The sequence below is a fragment of the Triplophysa rosa genome, linkage group LG4, assembly GCF_024868665.1.
Source record: "Triplophysa rosa linkage group LG4, Trosa_1v2, whole genome shotgun sequence".
Lineage (NCBI taxonomy): Eukaryota > Metazoa > Chordata > Actinopteri > Cypriniformes > Nemacheilidae > Triplophysa > Triplophysa rosa.
In genome coordinates, this window is record NC_079893.1 from 23593127 (window position 1) to 23610979 (window position 17853).

The 17853-nt window shown below is 39.8% G+C and overlaps 1 protein-coding gene across 2 annotated transcripts in view; it reads right to left on the minus strand.

The window, feature by feature from the left end:
• The window catches only part of rgs12b (regulator of G protein signaling 12b), a 49427-nt gene extending 31795 nt beyond the window's left edge, over window positions 1-17632 (minus strand). For both annotated transcript variants that reach the window (XM_057330596.1, XM_057330597.1), the window contains exons 1-3: window positions 17539-17632; window positions 14171-16255; window positions 7927-8037 (exon numbers count right to left, since the gene is read on the minus strand). In XM_057330596.1, the coding sequence (XP_057186579.1) occupies window positions 7927-8037; window positions 14171-16111 (2052 nt within the window). In that variant the 5' untranslated portion in view covers window positions 16112-16255; window positions 17539-17632. The remainder of the gene's footprint in view (window positions 1-7926; window positions 8038-14170; window positions 16256-17538) is intronic.
• Between the last annotated feature and the right edge of the window lie 221 nt (window positions 17633-17853).

The window sequence follows — 17853 nt, forward strand, 5'->3', positions numbered from 1 at the left end:
CTTCAAATGATACTAAACTTGTCCTTTGGTGCTTCTGCGTTCTCAACAAATCTCCTCCAAAATATTAATTTTGTCTGACAAAGGCTAGAAATGTTTTACAGGAACTCTCTCTGAGACCTGTGGATTTAAAGGCACTGTTGCTTAAAAGTTTATAAACAAAAACTAGAAGCCTTGTCAAACAAACAGAAACAAAACAAATAAATAAACTTTATAAATGACGCTGAAATAAATACACTGCCAAAGATAACAATTACAAATGTACCTCATCAGGAGCTCATAATTCAGTGACACCTGATTGGACAAACCAGGTCACATGGTTATGATATGTGAGATGATTCGTGATCAACCCATAAAAGGGAAATTACACAATACATTCAAAAATATTTCACCTTTTGTCCGTTTTAACAAAAAATAAAAGAATTAATCAAAATTCAAACATCAAACAAATGCCTTCAAATGAAACACAAATGCACTTGACAAGCCTCAAGCATAGTTTTCAACTATTCAGGGGCTTCCACAGACGCGGAAAAGCATTCCGAGGCAAGATCACACAAGCACTTATGCGAGTGGTGTTAAGATCCAAAGACCACTTCCTGATCACAAGCACTCTTAAATATTAACATCAGATGCTGCTTTCTGCATTAAAAACTGACAAACAATGCACACACACAACCCCCACCTCAACTAAAACGCTCTCTCCCTGTGAACGCAACACGATCTAAGATCAAACAAGTGGGCTAGTATTTTCAAATGTGCATCCCTGTGCGTTTGTGAGTGTGTATGCCGGTACTCACTCCGTCAGGATTGACGTTCAAAGTTGACTCCATGTATGGCAGTGTCAGACTCCACAGTCAGGCGTTAAATGGCTCTGTAAACACATCCATCCACTGGCCGCTTCCAGCACAGCCTGTATGTACGCGTGTGTAAGTGAGTGTGAGCGCACACAAGGGTGCAGAGAGAGAGAGATAGTGTCCGTGTTCACAGTCTGTCCCTGTCACTATCTCTATCTCGTGTTGTTTGATTCTCACTCTTTACCCATCCCTCTCTCTCTCCTCGTCTTTCCACCCACTCCGCTATAATTCCTATTCCGCCCACAGAGCCCAGGGCTCACAGACAGAGATGCGGAGACACGCTCACGAGTGGGAGTGTGTGCGTGTGTTCACACTCATATACTTCACGGAGGCGTGAGAAAAAGCTGCGCACACACGTACTGAAATGTAAGTGGTTCACAGTGGGATCCTTCATGTTATTTACACAATGTGTTGTGTCACCTACTTAGTATGCCTGGAGCATCTGCTTAGTGGAGGGGACCGTAAACGAATCAGAATGAATGTGTGTGTGTGTTTGAACAATTAAGGGGGGGGGGGCTCAGCTTCCTTGCGTGTGTTTATTTCAATGTATATATAATTGCGGACCAAAAACACAAAAGACCTTGAAGGATACAGTGGGGTCAAAAGTCCACTTGTGAAAATGCTTTTGTTTTGGGATTTGCATTTGCAAGGTAAAACAACTATGTTGCATACATACAGCACATTCTTCTGCTTTGAGGTAAATGTGAATTACATTTTAGCATACTTGAAACATAATCATCATAGGTTGGAACAAAATTTTTCTATGGTGCTGGTGCAAAGTGAACAAACCACAACAGAGGTAAATGCTTGCTTAAGTAATCGCTAAATAGCTACTGTATTTGGCTATTAGTTAACATTATTAAATGAAAATAAATAGAAAAGTTGTTATACGTGACCCGTCTTCGAAACACAGGTTCCATAATCTAACCACGACATTATGGAGCATTAAAGTTAGATTTCGATCATTAATTTCACTTCGATTTCAATCTTTGACATGACCTTGAAGCGTGTTTTTTACTTCTGCGTTGGACCTACGCCGTAGGCAACGCGCTGGTTTTCGTTTATACTTGTATAGCGGTTCGTTGTGCATGCTATCTGAGAAGCTTTAATAGCGGCAAGTAAACAGTCACTTTTGCCGCTTGGGTTGTTAAATACAGAAAAACCCGTAATTTATTTAGATCATTCATACGGAAATGCTTATGAGTAAACCCGACGCTATTGCAGAGTTTTTTGACCTGAAGGGAGGGGGTTCAAGCAGACCAATCACAGTGCTTGCGGTCCACGTCACATTGACGCGGTGTTACATTTTTGGCGTCAGGCTACGGAGTAAAGTACACGCGTGGGTCGGACGCAGAAGTAAAAAATGCGCTTTACTCAGTCAATATTTATAGTCCCACTGCATTCGATAATTTTATAACTTAAAACTCATCTTTTAGCATTAAAATAGCATATGTAAAAGTTTTTTTCCTGTGATAATAATTTCTTCATGCCTTAAAATGACTTGAATGGTACTCTACACCCTTGCTTCATTTAGGGATTCATGAATATGCAAATTAGTCCCAGCCTCCATTCAATCACGTGAGTTTAGACCACTGATTATTGGTACATAGATGCCTCTTTGATTTTCAAAGAATGTTCTTTACACTATGTAAGATAAGTTTATGTAGAACACAGTAAATCACAAATAAATGACTTTAGCTGGGTTTTCACAGACTAAGTTACAAATGACAAAAAAGGACAGGATTTTTTTGGGGAAAAACAAATTATTTTTTATATTTAATGATAACCTTTTTATAAAAAAATAGGGTCAATTATTTTGATTTCATGTTGACTTTAATGACATTATACACTCACAAACAAAACCAGATGATCTCTGTTATCAGATGAATAGTACAAAGAGTATCTTATGTGCTTCGATGAAAGCAAGGAAATCAGATCTTTCATACAAAGAAGTTAAAGGCGCAGTTCTTGAAAATCAGCGGCCACTAGCTTTGTATTATAGTTTTGCAACGAATCTCTGAGTCATTTGCCCACCCCTCCCTTTCGAATTACGACGGAGGCCGCAACAGTAAAAAAGGATGTCGTCTACTGAGACAGCGGATAGTAGTGATACAAGCAGGTAAGGCAATATATTAACGTAATTAATCATTTAACATGTATTCTATTGCGAAAGTTACTGTTACAATTCTATAATTAGATATATTTCTTGCGTGCTATCTAGTACACGCTGAGAGTAGTGAAGTAACTAAAGTTAGCTAATCGTAAATAGCAACGCTGTTCAAAGCGTTTGATCTGACAGTCACATAGGCAGTTAGGTGTAAGTTAGTAGACGTTTGTCTCCCCCTTTGTAAAGTCAGGAACAACCGGAGTACATACCGCAGGGACGGAAAAACATTATTATTCGGAGGTTATGGCCATTTGTATAAAATGCTAACGTTACCGTTTCAACAAAACAGGTGTTTGGTAAACATTGAAAATGTGGAAACATAGAAAATGTTGAATTATCTTACCGGTCTAGCAGAAAACAGGCAACTTCGGCGTCGCCTTGAAAACATTTGTCTTTCAACAGTGCCTTCCATCTGGTAATAGATACACCGATGTTTATCCTGGATTTCTGCCGCCGTTTGTCTCTAATTCGTCTGGCAGCATCACGTTTGTGCTTCTTTGACGACGGAGATTCACGCTCTGTCGGCTCTTGTGCACAATACGCATGGTCCTCCATTTTATCAAAACTTCTAAGACAGAACAATCAATTGCTTCAGCTAGACGACGACTACTCCTCCACCTCTCCGTACTACGACTTACTACTTTGTGCGTCTTCAACTCAGTGATGACGCAAGCTGCGTCTAAAAACACACACGAAGACCAACATATACGAAACGCGCTCTGTAGAGCTGCTTGTCCGTTAGAGCTTACTGTACAAAACATGGCTGCGCAACATAACAAATTCCATGTAGATAGGCCCGCTCCCTATGTAGATACAACTGGTTTATTCTAAGGTAATAAAAACATAACTTTTCATTACGTAAGGTTTTTATACACATCTAAAGACACAGTTTTGTATGTTATATTGCATTTCTGTTAATAGATAATACAAAACATCCCGCACTGTACCTTTAAGATTGTCAGGGTTATAAATGTGCTTTTTTGATAAGCGACCAAGAAATACTGCAATATTTTTCAATAATTTTACGCCATTACATATTTTTGATTAGTTTGTCAATCCTAAAACCTGCCTTTTATTTCTAATTTTAAATTAGATATTTAATCAATGTGGACTTTGGAAACTCTCTGTAACGCTGGATTCACAGGGGGCGTCAGCTTCAACGCTTCTCATTTACTTTGAATGGGTGACGTCATGTGTTACCGAACTGAATTGTGGGTCTGTCAGCGTCGCTTAACTGGCATTGCTCGCGGCAATAAGTTGAACATTTCTCAACTTTTCAAGCACAAACGCAGGTGTCAGCCAATCAGATCGCCTTATGCAAAAACTTAGTGCAGGTGCTAGCAATTGCGTTCATGCAAGACCAGAGAACAATTTGATTGGCCGTTGTCACTATGACGATCGCCTCGGACACGCTTCAGACACGCCCTCCATCAAGCCTTGACGCTGAAGCCCCGTGTGAATCCAGCGTAACAGTTTAGAGTGTGCTTCAATGAGTAATCTGTCTATTTCTGTGTCTGTTTATGTGTGTGGATTTGTCTTGTTTGACATGAGCCATGAAAAAGAAATGCAGGTATGAAGCTTTACATTCTTCAACAAGTCCCAACTGTGCTCCCAACTGTATTTCTGACCCAGTTGAGCAGAATCATCACTGTAATAAATCACTCAACCCGGAATGATTCAAAATATGAAGCTACATGCAACTGAACCAATGTAACTCATTTAGCCTGTATAGCCTTAAGCAATGTTGCAGAACTTTAGAACATGAAGCATGTTGCTCATGTAGTTGATTAGAAAATTCTCTGAAATCATGATACATCCACCTAGACACACAGTTGTAAATAAAAACAAGCGAGAAAATGCCCATACAACAAAACAAGAAACACACAAAAACTGAATAAAAGCAAAGATAATAGATATAAACAAGATGCGCCACTGCCATTACAATGAATGGGGAGGAATGTAGTGCTCAATATGGCCGCTATAGCGAAGAAAGTCCCACCTTCCAGTAAAAAGATCCAATCGTCAATCTATAAAGACTGAAGAGTCTCTGGGGTGGGGCTCTTGTGAGGTGCTTGCCAGCCTGTGTGCATGTGGAGTAGCTAAAGCGACTTCGAAAAAAGGTGATTTGTGTGCAATTTATGCTTAGCAAACCAAAGTTATGATACAGTCCATATCAGGTTTAATCATGATCGGAAATATGCTATTTAATTGTGATTTTTGCCAGCGATTTTAGAAATATCTGCATTCCACCATTCAAGGAGATAAGACTGTTGTCTTGCCATGATGTAAAGCTGCCCAGAGGCGTTGCAAACATGGCCGCCGAGTGGCAAGACTTCCATAAACGGACTTTGGTAAAAGTCAAATCAAATACATTCACCTGAGTTTAAAGATTTTTTTCTCTTCATTTTATAATTTAATTAAATTTTTTATAGTGCTGTAAACATATCCATCTGTTTAATTATTCAATCACAAGAAGTTGACTCTATATAGTTGACTCTATATTTTTGAATAGTTTTTTAAATATAATTATTGTTTTCAATAAAAGCAGTTATTTTCATAAAATAACCAGTTTATATTTATTCATGACTTTTATAATCTGCATTTATAAAGTTTGTATCAGCAGGGAATTTCAGATTTTGAATTATCCTTGATCCTTGGTCTCTTTTCAAATTACTTAACTTTTTTGAAAAATCAAGAATTCAATAAATCATTGCATTCTTGATTTCCACTGCCACTGTGAGTTTTGAATAGGGGTGGTATGTGTTGGCTCAGTGAGCAAACTAAAGGCTCAAAAGCTGGCATGTCGTCACATAGGGACCGTGGGCATGAAGAAAAATGCCATCTCACTGGGTACATTCACTGACAAGATAACTACATGGCTCGGTTTCTCTTACACGATACACCAGCCAGACAAAATGAGTGTACTCCATAAGGACAGCTATTATTGCTTTTCCTGATGTTGTTTGTGTATATTCATCTCTGAGCTCGAGTGTGTGTCACAGCATGTAAGGACAGTATTAAATTAGCGTGTAATTTAAGATCGTCTATGCATGTTCATGCCTCCCTTCCAAGTGTGTGTGTGTGTGTGTGTGTGTGTGAGTTCCGGCTAAAAAGAGGAATGCTGCTCGATGCTCATTAGCGCACACACTCACACTAATTACTGTGCTGCTACACAAAGCGGGCTCTGTTCACACACCTCGCATGTGCAGCTCTGAAGATAGAAAAGTAGGAGAAAGGGAGAAAGTTAAGATAAAAAGCGGGGGGAAAAAGAAATGAGGAAATATAAAATAATCTTTATCACATTCAACCTTCCTGTTCATCCACGGTTTGTGTCACAGTTACTGGCTTACTTATGCTTCTCTGCTTTCAAGAAACGAAAATGCTCAAAAGGCTGACCTTTTCCTGCCATAACAATGACAAGGGGTCTCAAGTTTAAAAATGACAAAAAATATACAAGTAGTGAATAGAGAAGTGGAGTTACTTCTTTGTAGCTTGACTGTACCTTGTTGAAGGCTAGAGATACTTAACTACAAATATTTAGTCTTTGTATTTCACATACTGGCTTCAAGTGACAAAAATTTGGGATCGAACTGTTTCTTTCAAGGCGCACTATGCAGGATTTTCAGTTGCTGTTCATAAATACAGCATTCATACTTGGCCCTCCTCAGGGGCAGAACATCACCAGAAGTGCCCGGAGTAACTAAATATTAAGTTAGTATGTAACCTTTCAGCACAGAATTTAGAGTTCCAAAAATAAATGTTCATATTTACAAAACTACCACTATCTTGGAGTCTCCAACAATTAATTTTTCCATAGTACATAGTACGGTTTTCCTGCGAAGACAGTTCTCCCCTCGTTACCTAATAAAGCCCACATAATGTAAAATGCAATGAGCAAGCGTGTAATGAAGTTTAATTTATAAGGCATTCCCCAAGTGGAATGAATGGTGAACGACATATTTGTTAAATTAGAGATGGTAAAAGTGAGTGGGTCCAATTTCATTGGCCTTAAAAAGTAGGTGGGTCCTGTCCCACCCACATACAATAGTTCCGAGGCCCATGTTTAAATGTATGAAAAAAAAACGGTTACTCTTCAGAATAGTACTGAGACATATTTCCTATTGTATTCATATTTAATATGTGAAAAAATGTGAAAATGTATTAATTCTGTATTTTTTCTATATATATTCTATTCTATTATATATTATAAATATTATATCATATATAGAGAGAATCTATATAGAATTCTATATTTTTTAGGTATTTTAAAGATTTTTTATGGTCACAAAATATTATGGTATAAATAATGTTTGGCATTGTTATTATTGTAAATGATAAAAATCGAGATGTGACCTGCTCTCAATGTTTTCGTGTCCCTGAGCTTTTCCATCTGAAAATTACACCGTCCACATTTCGCCGTCTCCTCCGTTGCTATGGCAATCTGCCATCATCGCACTTGTGTGCGCGTCACATGACACGCGGACGCACTCTTTGACTGCATGGTCTAAAATTAAACTCACATGTGCGATTGTGACCGGAGCTGTTAATACACTGGAATATCCTCACTGTGATGTCAATTCGATTCTACAGCACACTGCACAGCAAATAAGGTCTCTGGAGCGCACATTCTACAAAGGCTGAACTGTGTTTCTGTGTTTGTGTTTATTCGTTCGTGTCAGCATGCCTGGATGTTTTTATTCTCTGATGTATTGCGTAGGACACTCATTCTTTGTGTAATCATTCCCAACTCCCTGAGTGATAGGATCGGTATGCGGGGAAGTTTTATGTCAGAGAGAGAGAGAGATAAAAAGAGTAAGGTGGAGATGCAAGAGTGGAATGTAGTGACAACTTCCTGACTCCAGAAAGTGAAGAAAAATAGATGCATTGTGGAGCATTGAGGAACCTCACCTCAAGGTCATCGAGCGAGCGAGCCATACTGATACGCTTGGACCGACCGAACGATCGTCTGCCGGAGGAACGCTGAGGAAAACCCATAGTGATGCCCTTGAATCTTCCACCCTGTGAAACAGAGAGAGAGATTAGTTATTTAGATGCCATTTCAAATCATTATATTAGCCTACATACATGAAAAGATGTGAACACTTTGGTTATATAAAAACATTGCTTGCCCAAACATTAAAACATTGGCTTGACCAATGGCATGAGTTGGATTATCTGTTTGTCCAAACAATGGAAGGCAGAGGAAGTGCTCAGGGAATCGGTTTGAAAATGTTATTTTTGCCATTTCTGCTTGAACTAACACAACCCCACACTCATATCCTCACACTCATAATCCAGTCCATATCCTTTAAATAAAACATATCAAATAAATATTACACTTCTCTTAAAAACTCATCAGCAAGATGGTCAAATATTGGGCAGTTAATTGACCTGACTAATATTTTGGTCTACCTACTAATATTTACACTTCAGGCACAATTCCTTAAAATGAAAAAACTGACATGCGAGTATGCACAATAACTCAAAATGATCACAAATCAATATATTGAACAAAAAACAGTCCCTTCAAACTCATGATCAACCCATCAGGCAGTCTTTTCTACAATCTGAATTCATTAAATCTTTCACACATATAACCAAAATCAGTCTGGTTAGTCTGGTGGTCGATGTACCGACTGGACTGTATCACATTCTCCATTTACTACGTCTTCAAAAATAACAGTGAAAAATATTTCATTTGTTTTTCAAGCATGACGGCAGGTTTTTTCATCCGCTTCATGTATGGAGTACACAGAGGAGGCGGTAAATAACTCTCCTCGCTCTGTTTGATTTCATTATTAGGAACGTTTACTAATAGCGCAGGATCACATGAACCTGAGCGTCTGAGAAGACAGAGAGTTTACTCACCCCTTGAAAATATGAATGTTGGGTTGTGTGTGTACAGAGATGTGAAGGATTCTCTTGCTTTCATTACTTAATTGTTCTTTAGATGAAGATGGCCCAATGACAATGAGGACATTTAAAAGTTAAGTGTGCAATTTCTTCTCCCAACAGTGGCACCAGAATTTCATCCCCGTGGTATACTTCTTTGTTTTACATGTACATGCACATTGTTTATGCGTACAGCCAAACCCCCAGCCTTGCAAAGTATACTTCCTTGAAATCATACGGGTTTTGATGCATGCGCATTACGACATATTGCAATACCTCTCCGGGCCTACAGGAGTCAGGTTTTCTTCTACTACCTTGAATCGATGCTCCCAGGACACGGTTGCCACCTGGTGGTTAAACTACTTACTGCAAGAAATGGAATGCGCATGCGCGTACTTTGTACGCGATGTAAAAAAATTCTGACGGTACGGTACTAGCCTACTATTCTGATGATGAAATTTGCGTCACTTGCCCTGTACGCTGTCCCTCGTGTATGCGTAAAAGGGGAACTATACTTCAGGCTTAATAGTTAAAATTTAAAGTAACCTGCAATTTTATGTTTCAAACAGAGATGGCGATAGAGAGACAAAAGGTATACTGTAGATTGCAGCTTTAACCAAAGAATGGCTAACCTAAGCTGTCTCTGCACATTCAAATAACAGGAGAATGTATTTATATACACAATGAACTAAAGCAAAAGGACAAGTGCGTGACGACATGTCATATTATGTTCATCGATGTACAACGGAAAAACAAATGTACAGAGACAGAGGGACTAACCGTCAGACGGCCAGACAGACACAGACAGGAAGTCTGATAGAGAGGAATCATTTTGATAGGCTAAAGTTTACAAGCTGATGTGCATATGTCAAGAGCGGCATAATCAAACGGTCTCCTGTGTTGCCTAGATACGCTGAGAACTCTCTGTGTTCAGCCTCCTCATTATGACACATCATGTGCTAACAAACATATCCATACACACACACAAACATGCCAACACAAGTGGCACACAGGAGCCAGGGCACTACATACTTCAGTTCTGCACGTATGTGTTCGCATTTCATGCAAACGAGTGCATTTACATAATGTTATCACTCACAATACCAATGAATTTCAAGCCAAGTATGCAAAGACAATGACACTCACATGGCAAACACACCATAAAAGGAAACACAACATAACCGAAGATGACAAATGATCCGTGCTATGGAAACGGAATATGCAGGCCTCAAAACAAAAAGCGCAAGTCAAGAAAATGATTAGCGCGTATATAAATGTAAATATTTGGACTTCGAATGAAGGAATCAACTAAAATTTTAATAACAAGAGGGTTTCTCAGGAAGAGCTGAGAATAATATCACATTTTGCATGGGTGTCAGGATACTAGACTGAAATTGAGCGTCACTAAAAACACAATCGGCCATGCTACCGAGGAATGGAGAAGCCAAACATGAGTGACTGCTTCTTGATCACCCCAGTGGTTTCCATGGCAATAGAGCACCACAGTGTTGTGGAATAATCTAAAGGAAATACCTCGGACTAAACAACCTTCCCTGAGTGAAGATCGTGAGCAATAAAGCTGAAGAACACATACTGTAACACTACACGTTCCCAATTTCATTGGCAGACGCTCAATTGCCTTAAATCAAATATAAGTCAATTATTTTGTGTACTTGGCAGTTAAATGAGACATTTATGAATTTTGTAATATACTTCAAAAGAACAATGAAGGATGAGAACAAATAAACACGAGGCTCATATGACCGTGCTTAGCCTACAGGTATGAAACCGTTTTAGCTTTCAAAAGGTACATCCAAACAAAAGAACAAATGTTTTTCCTTCTTTTAAACTACTTTTTTCAATTATACGTAATTTCACATTTTAGGTGCCATATTGATCATACCATACCTATTGGCGTGTTTAAAACGGACCAAAAAATTGTCTTTTGGTTACTATACAACAAGAAACAAATCCTTTTTGCCATTGATTTGTCATTTTTCGATATAAACACAATAATTTGTCAAAATTATACAAAAAACATACTTTAGTGTTCCACGGAAGAAAATAACTGTGTACAGGTTAGGAACAACACAAGCAGACAACATAATGACAGAACTTTCCATTTGGGTGAGCTGTTCCTTTAAGGTGTAGTTGTGTCAGTCTCTGGGTTAAGATAACATCATGGATTCCTGTGGGAAGCAGGGACATACTGTGTGCCTAGAGTTCTTACACTTATCAGGGAGGAGCTCTCTTTGAGGAGCTCTGAGGAGCTTTCTTTCCTGTTTACTTCATCTAAAAAGAGGGGACAACCATACCAAGACATGTCACTATAAACACACCATCTATCCGTTTCTCTGTGTTCTATCCCCATCTTAGTCTCTCTCTGTGTTCATCTGAGCGCAAAACTCTTTTCCTGACTAAAATACTGTAAAACATTACAGGTTTTGTGCAGAAATGAGCTGGATAGGACATCTACAGTTTATCATCCAGAAAGCAAAGACTTCCAAGGCAATCGAATATAATAAAGCACTACAAAGAGATGTTAGTGTGGAAAGTGTGGTCATGAGTCAGATGACAGTCTATGACAACTTTTCTGTTTGCACCCCTCAAGTCTCGACATGACTTCAGTGGTATTCGTTGTACATAACACTCAAAGCTGCTGTTCTGCACATGCTCGATACTCACTGACATTAACAAAGATTTTAAAAGCTGAACAATTTCTGTAATAACTTTTACCCATTTGTTGTCACTAACTTTTTTATTAGGTGAAATCTGTTCATCTCAATTTCACACAGGTGTCCTAGTAGAACAACTAATAATGGGTGTGAACATGTTCCCCAACGTTTTGTCTTGTAAATACTTTTAAATTCCGTATCTAATGTTTTATATCTGACACAAAATGAGCATAATTTTGTTAAATGGTTCACCTGAAGTGTTTGCAATATTTGCTACAGTATCCGTAAATGTTTAATTGCTATGCATTTTATTATATTATTCACCTGAAAATGAGTATAATAAACTTTACTCCATTGAATGTGTTAACTTTGCTGTCCTTGTGCTACTTTTAAAAACAAATGCTGCTTGTATTAATATGTTGTTTAATATTTTTTCAAATATATTATGTGTTTAAGCCACACTGTTTACACCATAAACCTCCTTTTAACAACTGAATAGTGTTTATTATTTTTGGGAGTGGGAGAGAAGAGTAATCTTTATATTGTTAAAGTCCAAGAAAAGGTACCTGGAAGACAGCAAAACAGACAATGTCACAATAGTGCCGCCTGTTGGTGAGTAAAAGACAGACTGAGGAAGACTGGCAAGTTTTATGTTTTGTCTGTCATTCATGACCTTCGACAACAGAAGGAGGGTTAGACTAGGACAATAAAATGAATCGCAGAAAATGCAGCAGATATGCCTGACATGAAAAGCACTTGCTATCAAGTAGCAATAAACAACCAAATTTACAACCCTTAGTGTTGACTGTACACCATGATAAAACCTATGATACCCAAGACCCCTTTATTCCCCACCTGGCAATAATGACTGAGATAGGCCATGGTCGCTGTCAACAACGCTCAACAAGAATGCTCATAGGGGTTAAAAAACCCACTGCAATTTTCTACAACATTCTATTCAATAGACATAGTAGTCACTCCTTCAATGTAACTCTATGGGGGTTTTTTTGTCCATTTTATCCACCAGGCAAATATCATAGGTCAGGTCAAATTCCTTACCCTAAGTATGAGCAACAGTGATGCTCGCTTTATCAAGTACAACTAGGACCAATTCAGCACAGCTGCAAACTAATATACACAAGCCTAGAGTTTTGTTCAGCAAGCGAGCAAAGAATGAATTGAAAAAAGTAAAAACTCAAAACCATGGTTGCTAATGTCTTTACTGTGTTTAGCAGGCCCCGAAGCTATTGTAATAGCACAGATGATGCATATAACAGCAACAATGCTATTCTGGGAAATCCAATCAATCTTGTCTGTTCTGTTGCTTTGTGCCTGTGGCCTTCACTGTAGGCTTCTGTTGAGAGGTTTTAGGTTTTACTCATTTCCTACAAATGCTAAAGTGTTTCAAAACTAGGAATGCAGACAAACAGACAATGTAGTCTGGTGGTTTACATAGAACAGAGAACTTATTATAAGACTTGATGTGTTGTGTTTTGGGCTTTTGTTTGCTGACTTGCTGAGGCTTAGTATTGAATGAATATCTAAGTCACAAACATAGCATAATATTACTTTTTAACAAATCAGTCTTCATTTACTCAATATTTTCTTCTCTGGACCAAAATGTGTTAGGCAGAATTTTGATGCTGCTCTATTCCTTATAAATCACATTCCCTATAAGGCTTCTCAAGTCAGATGTTAGCTTTGTGCAAGAAACATGCCCAAAGTAAGCAGTTCTAGCAGTCATTCACTGCAAAATCGTTTCTCTCATAAATTACATTGACATACAAGTACATAATCACTTTTTGCATCAAGATAAGCTGCTGTTGCATCTCGCATCAGACATTAATTCAGCTGTATGCCTTCAGAATTATTACAAATTATCTGTACAATGAACTGCTTTCATGGTAATTTTACATTTTAGAGATTGACAGCTTCTAGCTAAAGTCTGCTTTCATGTCACGGAAATGAACAGTGTGAACATTCTGCTACACACCTTCTTAGCTCCATGGAGGAAAGAAAGTTAACCATACAATACATTTTCTATAGAGCAACCAGTGGCAGATCAGTGCAGCGCTGAAGCTGTCAGCCATTTGAACTAAACATTTTCCCCTGTGGGGATGATATAAAGTCTGATTTGTTTCTCAATCTTCTCATCTCATGGCAAGTTTTAACATCTTCCCTCCAAGTGAGGAACCGCAACTGAAGCAACACTCTGCGCAGAGTAATGGGAGTATTTTCAGCCTGGCTAAGCATGTCACCTAACTGACAGAATTCTTCTTTATGACACAAAGCCCAAAAGGATCATGATGTGCCTGATAATAAGAACAAGGGAAAAGGTAATATCCAAGCACTAGTTTATGTCTTCAAGGATTTTCTGCACAGACAACAAACAAGTGGTTTGAAGAATACTTTCTTTGGCTCATAAACAAGCACAATGCACCAGTATCAAATCTAAAATAATTTCTTACTATGTGCTCCTAATTCTTAGGATCAGTAACTGCTGTGACTGATTTGTGACCAACTACTCCAGAATGAACCACTTTAATCTAAAAAAAATCCTAAATCATCCTAAAGAAATCTCCTACCTTTTTGTCTGAATCTTTAGTCCTTCTGCCATTGTTCTGTTGTTGCTGGTGATCCCGTAGGGTCCTTTCCCCAAACAGCTTCTTTGCCCACTCGTCCTTCTGTGCACGAAGTCGGTGAGGCTGTGAGGCGATCTCGCCCGCAGCAAGGTACCGATCGGCTGGAATCTTACTCATGGGTGGTGGTAGGGTGCTACAGTTAGCGCTGGACCATCCGTCTGTGGACTCCGCATATGACTCCTGATCACTGCTGTGTCCTTGACGCCAGTCTCTCAGGACGTGAACAGGCAGCCAACGCTGGCCCGATGCCCCTGCCACCTTCTTGCCATGGGCGGAGTAGTGAGAGCGTGAAGGAAGTCCTGACGCATCCAGCAGTGAGGAGGAATTTAGATGCCTGCCAGAAAGTGGAGGTGGGTCTCCGTGGGTATGCGGATGTGGCTGAGGGTGGTCTAGGAACTGGTCAGGGCGGTAGCCGTTATGATGTGAGATCGGGGGTGGTGGTGAAAGGCCTCCCAGTACACTTTGGTTACGAGGTCCGGGTTGGTTCTCCCATAATCCGGTGGGAATGTGGCGACCGGGGTTAGCACCCAGGTCAACCAAGAGGACTCTGTTATTCTTTTCCTCCGGCAAGAAGTTGCCTATGCCACTATCACTGTTGCTACTCGTGCTATTGTTCTGCTGGGCATCTAGGTCACCATCAAGGAAAGCTCGAGCCCGCATACCCTCTATTGATTCTCCCATATCACGGTATAACACAGACACGAACTGTAACAGCGGCTGAGAAGTTGGTGGGAACTCCAAGCATCCACCAGTATCCGGGTCTGGAGTGCAGTCGAACCCAAAGCGCCGGGAAACACTCTGATGGATCTTGTGATGACAGAGTTCTGGGTCTACAATGAAGACGTGACAAGACGTTCGCAAGCTTTGCTCCTCCTCTGCACGCCTATACTTGCCGTGGTCATTTGTGGCCTGCATGGTGACCAGGCCAAAGAAGCGGCGGTCATCTGGACACACAGCACTGAATGCTAACTTTTCGGCAGGGTAAGTTGCTAGAACGGCACCTCTGTCATTGCAGAGCTGTACACAGTCATGCATGACTTTGAGCAGGACCAGCGAGTGCACCTTTTGTTCGGCACGGAGACGTCGCATACAGCCCCGAATTGCCTGCAGACTGTCGCTTTCCAAATTGGCACTCGTTGAAGCTAATTCAATAGATCCTAGATAACCCACAATCATGCCAACATTGAGGATCCCCGCAGAGTCGGCTGTCTGAGCAAATTCATCTTGCTGTTCAAACACGTCCACAAACACAGAGTCATCATTGAGCACTTTGGCCATCTCTTCTTCAGTGAGCAAGTTGGGGTCACTCCTTCGAACGCTAACATTACCGTAAGGGAGGTCAGGCTCTGAGCGAGCCCTTGTTTTAGGGGCAGATGCACAAGCTTTTTCCGAGCTGCTGGATGAGTGGCTGGAATTTTCGAAGATCATGTTAAAGATTCCACCAGACTGCAATTCTGCCACAACACGTTCAGCACGGTTTATCCCTAGCGTCTTCGAGTCCATCTTCGGCCTCATCCAGTGGCTCTTGGGGTCATGGAACCCCAATTCTTCATCACTTGAACATGAATCTAGGTGCGTGCTATTATGATTGCTTTCGGCAATGACCAAGTGAAGGACACCTGTGCAACGGCCGATCAGTTTGACAACATCTTCGTGAGACGCTTTAGACACATTGATGTCGTTCACACTTAGGATCTGGTCTCCAGAACAAAGGCCCACATACTCAGCTGGACTTCCCTTCAAGATGCAACTCAGCACACATGGAGAATGACCAGAAAGCGTGAAGCCGTAGCCTGTCCTTCCCCTAGCGACCTCCACCCCTCTTATGCGAGCAAATGTCTGGGCATTCCCACGCCTCCTGGTTTGCTCCGATTGTCTGAACATCTTTTGTTCCCTCTTTCACACACTGACAACTCCAGAGGTGGAGCATTAAATGTGCTGGTAGAGTGATGTCATACTTCCTGCTCCATATCTCTTGTATAAATCATTAACCAGGTGCATTCTTAAATGTTCACAGAACACCTTCAGCTGGAGAAGAGAGGACATCTCATTAATAAATTGACAACCAACAGCATTAAATTAAATAAAAATATGTTAAACAAGTAAATACAGGTGCTCAATGTAAAATGAGCTTTCTAACTTAATTATTCATTAAACTATTAACACTTTTGTTACTAATCTTGTCCTTAACTTTAGCACCCAAAAACGTTTTATAACTCTCACACACCTGCAAACCACATGATTTTTAAGCTGAGCCTACCTTTGTCACAGGTGAGAGGCACAGTACTGTTGCTAAGCAACAGGAGAACGTGCATTAGCAATCTGCAACCACTCACATTAGTCAAACTAGCCAAGTTTTTCTAAAATAAAGGAATGTCCACATCAAGTCGTGCATAACTAAAATGACAGCTGGCTTAAAAAAAACAGACTTATTAGAAACGTAAAGTTTGCTGCTAATAGTTAAAACACTCCGCGCTGGCATAAAAATAAACAAGAGTGGAGTTACACGCTTAAAACTTAACATACATAGACTCTTATATTTAATAGTTTGATATTGTCCGATATTTTTTGTCTTTTGTTAGCATGACTTCTCTAAAGTTTAAGAGGCGAACTGGACTCATCCACTCTTGCTAAGCAGAACTGTCCCGCCCTCATTTTCCCATTGTTCCAATGCCGTGTGTAACCATGACGGTCGAACTGTCGCTAGACATTTTTTCATCGCTCATTGGCGGCCACGACTGTCAATCACCACCACAAAAAAACCAAACCCAGTTTGACTGTATCTCGCCAACTGACCACAAAAGTTATGCTACAGGTGTTCAAAACTACCAGCGCGAGAAACAAAAATGTAAAACACTAGCGTGCAAATATTCACACTTAAAATATCCCAGTAAATTAAATATTTAATGGAGGTTGAGAGCTTTAGGTAGCTCGGTATTGTTTTACGGCGGAACAGCTGGCCAGTGAGTAACATCTAACGGTATTGAATTATGGGCATCAGTAGCCAGTAACAGGCAAGACTGTTAAACTAACATATTTGCAGACGAAAACATTTTTAAAGGCTTTAAGACGATCACCTCAGATCAATCAAATAGAGGTAAGTTATATGACACTGTCGTTACCGAATACGTCAACTTTATTATCAGCAGAACGCGCAAGGAATTCCCATGGCTACATTGCTAACCTAGATTAGCCAGCACTTCCTAAAAACTTGACTGTGACGAAACAAGTTTAACAGAAGTGCTATATAAAGAATATTAAGTTGTGTAGTATAGATAACAGTTACATATAATGACGATCATTATTCTTACCTGCTTTGAATGCATCTTCGGCTGATGTGAAGTTTAGTGGCATGGTAACCTTTCTTGTGCAGAAGGAGTAAACAAAAGGAGAGGGCAGCTGGTGTGTGTGGACAGCAGGAGGAGGAGGAATCTACAGTTTAAGTAAAGCACTGGTATAAGGCATTTCCTTGACATTATTTCATCTTAAGAAATTAGTCAAAATACATCTACGACAGATTCAGTGAAAGAGTTTAATGACAGATTCAAATGACTGAAAACCCTTAGGTTCATTTGATTTATAATTCAGTGTCCCTTTAGCATTTAAGAAAGCATTCAGACATGTTG